The sequence below is a fragment of the Urtica dioica genome, chromosome 4 (assembly GCF_054948205.1).
Source record: "Urtica dioica subsp. dioica isolate 48M chromosome 4, U.dioica_male_clone48M_v1_H2, whole genome shotgun sequence".
Taxonomy (NCBI): Eukaryota; Viridiplantae; Streptophyta; class Magnoliopsida; order Rosales; family Urticaceae; genus Urtica; species Urtica dioica.
Window position 1 is genome coordinate 14,479,785 of NC_142759.1, and position 7,069 is coordinate 14,486,853.

The 7,069-nt window shown below is 39.1% G+C and overlaps 1 protein-coding gene across 1 annotated transcript; it reads right to left on the reverse strand.

Annotated features, from left to right (window-relative positions):
* Window positions 1-5,161: 5,161 nt before the first annotated feature.
* On the reverse strand, window positions 5,162-5,822 carry LOC149400723 (zinc finger BED domain-containing protein RICESLEEPER 2-like). Its single transcript, XM_089610493.1, has 2 exons — window positions 5,437-5,822; window positions 5,162-5,360 (listed from the first exon to the last, which is right to left on the reverse strand). Exons 1-2 carry the CDS (start codon window positions 5,820-5,822, stop codon window positions 5,162-5,164), a joined length of 585 nt encoding a protein of 194 aa, XP_089466619.1.
* Between the last annotated feature and the right edge of the window lie 1,247 nt (window positions 5,823-7,069).

Here is a 7,069-nt window from a genome sequence, read left to right on the forward strand (position 1 = left end):
GTTTTAAATATTTTCTTGATCTTTAATGATAATATTTTTAATCAGAAAACATTTATTTAGGTTTATTTTAATTTTTCAAGTAATTTATATCATAATTTTATTTTGTAGGATCAAGTGTTGACAATAGATGGCTAAGTCTAACTGTTAAATTATTAAATATTATATTAAGCGCAAAACGTGAAGAACTACAAGTCTTTTTTCGGAACTTTTTATTTTTATTTTTTTTATGGCTAAGTCTAACTGCTAAATTATTAAGTATAATATTAAGCGCAAAAAGTGAAGAATTACATGTCTTTCTTCGCCACTTGTTTTTTTTTTTCCTGTAATATTTCTTCTCCACTTGAACCCAAAGTTCAAAATACTGACGGATATATCTCGGTATATCATCGATATATCAGAAAATGAAAATGTTCGGTACAAAACTACTATAACCCACTAAATACCGATACACTATCGATATTTTTTTCTTCTTCTAATTTTTAACTAAAATAAATTTCATTTTTACAATGGTCGTGAGCTATGTTTAAAATTATTACTACACGCACAACTACATTCAAGTCTTCATGTGATCTTTTTTTGCTCGCATACATAAGTGACCGAAATACTTTGTACATATGTATGTACGATTTTCATTGTGATGTGATTCTTTGTTTTTCTTTTATCTTATATATATATATATATATATATATATATATATATGTTTATATACAAAAAATACATATATCTATGTATATTTATTAGACATGTTGGTATATATTATATACATTTAAAAAAAATATACAACATATTTGTAATTATATTTTGTTATAGTATAGTAGTCGGTATAACTGTCGATAAACGATACATCAGCGATATACAAGTCGGTATTACCGGTAGTCGGTATATATATATATATATATATATATATATATATATATATATATATATATATTTTAAACCTTGCTTGAACCTACAAAATAAAATTATGAAATAAATTACTCTTAAACTGAAATTTCTATTTTACACATGCATCTCTCTTTCGCTTTCCCTTCACCACCTCAAGCAAAAAGTATGGCATTTAATGGTGTTTTTTTTTTTCATACAATCGCCATTAAAAGTCTTTTGTAGCTCCTGTTTCAATGGCGCTCAAATAAAATCATAAAATCTTTTTAATATGGCGGATTTTTAACGCCATCAAAGCCCATTTTCTACAAGTGTCTACACACTCTACCTCCTTGGAACAAAGACCGATTGGCATAGAGAAATCATAATAATGTTGAGGTACCTTCTCAATCTTGCAGTGAAGATACGAGTGATGACTTGGAAACATAAGTTACATAAGATAATAGGTCGGAATTCCTCAATGGAAACCCTCCGGATCTTGTGAATAAGCACTGTGTGAGAGAAACTCGTGGCCTTCTCCAACCTTTTCGCAGACATTTTTACTAAGGCTTTGGATGCTAACCGGTTTGAAAATCTCAAATCCTCCCTAGGATTGTGTGTAATTGAGCAATAGCAATTACTGAATTTCGGAGGGAATTTTGGTTTTATCCTCTGTGTTGTCAAAGCTGGTACGTCTCTGTTTTTTGTTCGTGTGTGTTTCGTGAAAGTTTTCTCATGGGCCCATTTTTCTGGTTGGCCCATTCGACTGTATTGCCGGGCTAAAATGCCACTTGTTATTTCCTTGGGCTTGAGATGGATCAAGGCCCATTCCATGTCACGACGTCGTATTGATCCTTGCCAGTTTCTCATACATGCAGACGATTCCATTCTCGAGAAAGATGGGGAAATTACCTCTTGTTCAATCTTTGAAATTTCTCGCATTTCATCGCTTTTCTTGTGCATTATTTCTCTAATTTGCGCTTTCACCCCTCTCGACGGTTATTTGTGTGGCAGTTTTCTTGAAATTCTCTTCAAAATGGTTGGTACCAGAAGCGGCATTATCACAACAATTCATTCTAAGAAAGAGAAAACCACAATGAAGGGTAAAGATGTCAAGACAAAGAAGCCTGGACAGGAGAGTAACAAGCACGGTGTCCGGGTACGAGGATTGCGATCCAGTGAACACGCCGATGGTCAGGCCGGAGGTGCAATCACTGGGTCATCAATTCCTCCTGCGAACCCCTCTCTCTCCGCCGCAAGAAATGCCATTCTCAAGAAAGCCTCTCTCTCGATCACTGACATTACTGGAGAAGTAAGCTCCAGTAGTTCTTCTGAAGAAAGAAGAAAGGAGGACGCTACTCCCGAAGAAGAAACCCTCACCGATGGGACTCCCATTGAAAGCCCTCACAAGGTTGTGCAAGGTAATCCTGAAACCTCTTTTCCCTCTGATGAGAACCCTAGGGACAGTGAAACTTTGAACTCTCTCCTTGGTGAACAAGAGCCCCCTCATAGTGATGTTATTGGCGGTATTATGGGATTGAGTGAAGATGTCTTGAAAGATGTTCCAACATCTTCCTCTCTGAGGCATGAGAAGGAGACTGATCAAGGTCAGGATGATGGGGAAGATATTCTTGCCTCTCTCAAAGAGAAAGTCTAGAAAGATGACGATGTCTGTATTGCCACTCTTCTGTCGGAGAAGAGAAAGAAGAAGAGAAAGCTGTTGGAAGAAAGTGTTCCTGTTGTTCCCGTCCCTGCAAAGAAAAAGAAGAAAGAAAAGATGAGCATGATAAAGAAGCGTGGAAAGAAGCCTGTTGAGACTCATATGTCTCCTATCGACGAGGTCCCTGATGTTGAAGAAGAGGAACCGATGATTTCTCTTGGAATAGGAAACAAGAGATCTGTGGGAGGGAAAAAGCTCCCAAAGAATATTCTTGCTGCTCCCCTGGACAATGTCTCGTTTCACAAGGAAGACGGTGTCCTTAAATGGAGGTATGTGTATCACAGAGCCATCTTTCCTGAAAAGGAACTGTCTGCTGAGGCTCTGAAGATCGATGCTGTCATAGAGCTCTTGCACGATGCTGCGATACTCAGGACTGTTACCAGCATAGGGGTTTACTACCCGGCCTTGGTGAAAGAATTCATTGTCAACCTCTCTTCGTCCTTCGATGTTCCAGATGATGCAGAATTCAGAAAGGTCTTCATCAGAGGACACTGTTTTGAGATCTCTCCTGGTGTTATCAACGAGTTCCTTGGTCGAGGGAAAATCATTACGGCTGATCGTGTACCCTCTCTGGACATCATTGCTCAAGAGATTACTGGTGACGAAACCAATGTCTGGCTATCCAAGGGAACGCTGTCATCCTCAAATCTCACTGCCAAATACTCCATTCTCTATCGGATCGGCATCGCCAACTGGGCCCCATCGTCTCGTGGGTCGAGTATCAAGGCGGGTCTGGCTCGCCTAATCTGCCAGATAGGTACCCGTTCCTCCTTTGATTTTGGTGAATTTGTGCTTGATCACTTGGAAAAACATGCCAAGTCGTTTGCAGTGAAGCTTCCCATAGGTTTCCCTTCCCTCATCACCGGTATCCTGCTTAAGCAAAACAAGAATATTTTGCGAAGTACAGATATGGCGGGCAAAAGACCTGGTGTTCTCAACTTCAGTCACAAACTGTTTGAGTGGAAACATGCCTGTGACCTTGTCAGACCTTCTGTCGCGACATCTGACATCTCTGGGAGCAAACTGAATTTGAGTTCAATGACTGATGAGGTTCAGAGGAATGTGCTGAAAGAACTCCTTGAGGAGATTGAGGTTCTCAAAAAGACTATTGAGACTCTCTCCAACAGGAAGTCCAAGTGTGAAGCCCTTGTCCGAGATCTTACTGCTCCTCCTAGTACTGCTACCGACACTCAGGCTGGCCAAGCTAATGCTGCTGATGATTCTGATGCTGGTGAGGACTCTGAAGATGCTGATGAGTCAGAGAACGATGAAGGAGATAATGGCAGTGCCCGGGATGACCTTGGTGACCATGACGATGGTGTCTCGGTTTAATTATGCTCTCTCCCTTTTTATAAGATCTGGTCTGTATTATCCAACTTCTTTTCAGACATCTTTATGTTTGGTTTGTGCTACAGTTTATCCTGTGTGTAAGACCTCTTTCTCATACTCTTGATGGTTAATGTACTGCTGTTTGTTCAAGCTCTCATCCTTTTCAGGCCGTTGTTTGTTCCTCCCTCTGTGTTGGTCGATCATTGCCTTTGGGTTTTTTTTTTTTTGAGGTAATCAGGGGGAGAGGCGTCATGAGGTCATTTATTTTGACTCTCTTCTCTGGTCATGACGCTTGTATGAGAGAACTGTTCCTGGAAGTGCTTGCCTAAAAAATAGCTAAATGGGGAGATTGTTGTTACGTTATATGTTGGCTTTATTTTTTAGTGCAAGTTGTTTGGAAAGATGTCGGTCGTCTTGCTTCTACTTCTGGTGAGACATCTTTCCTCCTGTGTGCAGACTTTATTTCAGGCAAGTTTCCAGTATCGACATATTGCCTCGCTGGTGACTTCATTATGAGATATTGCCTCGCTAGTGACTTTATTATGAGATATTCGTTGAGGCTGGGTAAGGAAACCCTAGATACATTTCCAGGCCTGTACAACTGCTATAAAAGCCATGCGCTCCCCCTTAGCAGCCTCGACGTTTTTGATAAAACACTTAGAGCTCTTAGACGTGCAAGACTGGCGGACTGGGAGGCTTTGTGTTTTGTTAATCGCGGTGTATTCTCTCAAACACTATTCCACAAAGATTGAGTGTCTGTGAGAGTTGGGTTTTTGTGATCTCGTGATTGAAGGCTCATGAACGGTTGAAGACTGAAAATCATCCGAGCACAGGCGGTTGCTCGAAGGGTGGAATTGAGACGGAGCTCAAATCCAGGAAGAGTCCCTGTCTAGGTATTCACTGGTGGTAATAGTCTCTAGGTTTTATTGATTTGGTGATTGTAATCTATATAAACCTTGCGTGTACTATTGACTACAAATAGTGAATTCCTTTCCACTGGCAGAGTGCCCCCAGACGTAGGTGTATTGCACCGAACTGGGTAACCATATCGTGTGTATTTTCTTTATCGCACTGTTTGTTATTTATCCATTATCTGTGTGCAAGCAAGTTGTCGGACACATTGTCAATACATTGTGTGCGACATCTTGTCCTTGTGTCTAATAAGAATTTCATCACAGACCTTTTCAATGCCATATTTGAATGTGATAAATCCCGCTTTTACTATAAGATTAAAAATATGAGCAGCACATCTCATATGAAACAATTCGCCCCTAGAAGAAGTGTATTTCGGTCATATTTAGCTTTCACCTTGTTGATCATGCTATCGTTTGTGCTGCAATTATCAAGAGTAAAAATTGATAGCTTGCGATCAACATTCCAATCCATCAGTGACTCTATCAGTTTATCACAAAGAACATCAACCGTGTTTGGAGCAGGCTCGTAAACAAACCTACATGATTAATTAGTAAACAAATAATCAGTTGAGAGATTAAGTTATTTATATGTGAAATTTTTTTAAAAAAAACCTTAATATGCAATTTCGGAGAACCCAATCATTGTCTACAAAATGTCCCGTAATAACCATATAATGCCTATTCTGGTTGCTGGCCGTCCATAGATCAGATGTGATTGCGATTTTCCCCTTAGTTTTCTCCAATAAGCTCATCATTTTACTCTTTTGCAGCTTGTAAATCTTTAGAATGTCTTTCTTGACCGTATCCCTCGCAACCATCTTAAGTAATGGTTGAAGTCCACTGCAAAACTTTCTAAATCCAACATGTTCAACAATTGAGAGCGGATACTCATGCATGATGATCATATTTGCGAGATCATTTCGTGAAACGTCTCGGTCGAATGCATGTAGAGCAATTTTGGATTTTCCATCTGATGTCTTTGTTGGGTTCAATGCCATTTGAGATATTGTTGATGTAGCCCGACGTGTACATATTTTCCAATGATTTTTCAAATGAGTCGTCCCATCCTTTGATGACCCGTTAAGTTTTTTTTTTTTTTGCAATATATGCAAATTGCCTTGAATACACCATCAATATTGACTCTCTCAAAATGCTTCCATACAAGAAATGTCAATGCTCGGGCTGGATTGAGCATTCGAATCAAGCGATATAGCAATATCCGCTGGAGTTGATGGATTTTCATTCGGAGTCGACGAAACCCCTCCTTTATCTATGACAAATCACCACAAAGAGTATAATTGTTTTACACTACAGACTATAAAAAAATTCCACAAGTCTACAATTGTTTCTATAAGATTACAAACAATAAATTTAAACTACAGACTACAAAAAAAAGTCACTACAGACTTCAATAAAATTCTATAAGTCTACAAAAAAAAAAAAAATACTACAGACTTTAATAAAAATCTATAATACAAACAATAAAAATTCACGACTTCAATAAAAATTCTAAAGACTATCATAAACAAAACCTATTTTTATATGAAACTCTATAAAATTTCAATTAAAACAACTCAACATCATCGTACGTGTATCAAGTCACATCACATACGATAATTATACAGTATACACTAATACAAATACAAATACAACAAAACATACCCGCCATGGTGTCGTGAACACGAACTGATCGAGAATGACGGCGGTGATGGCAAATAGATGCCTGCGGTTGGGAGACGAGAGACAATTTGCGGCAACGTAACAAAACTATCGTAGAGAATTCGAATCAGAGAGGGATAAAGAGAGAGAGAAAGAGAGAGAGAGAGAGAGAGAGAGAGAGAGAGAGAGAGAGAGAGAGCACCGGCGTAGTAATACGGACTGCCATAGAGACACAGTGTGAGAGTCAGAGATATAATAAAAAAAACGTCGATAGAGATGAAATATTACCTGATAGAGATGGAGTATCAATGACCGTGACGGCGAGATGTTGACCACCGGCGATCAGATGGGTACATCGACGGCGAGATGTTGACCACCAACGATCGGATGGGTGGGTGAGGCGTGAGGGTTGTCGACTATAGAACTTTTCAGATTTTTTTTACTGCAGGATATTTGACGGTGTGTATCATATGTGAGAGTACTTAAAAGTTATACAAAAATTCTAGGGTTTTTTTTATGTTTGCGGGTCGGGTTAACGGGTCGGGTATGTTATTTCCGCCACCCGACCCGTACCCGCTAAAAATGA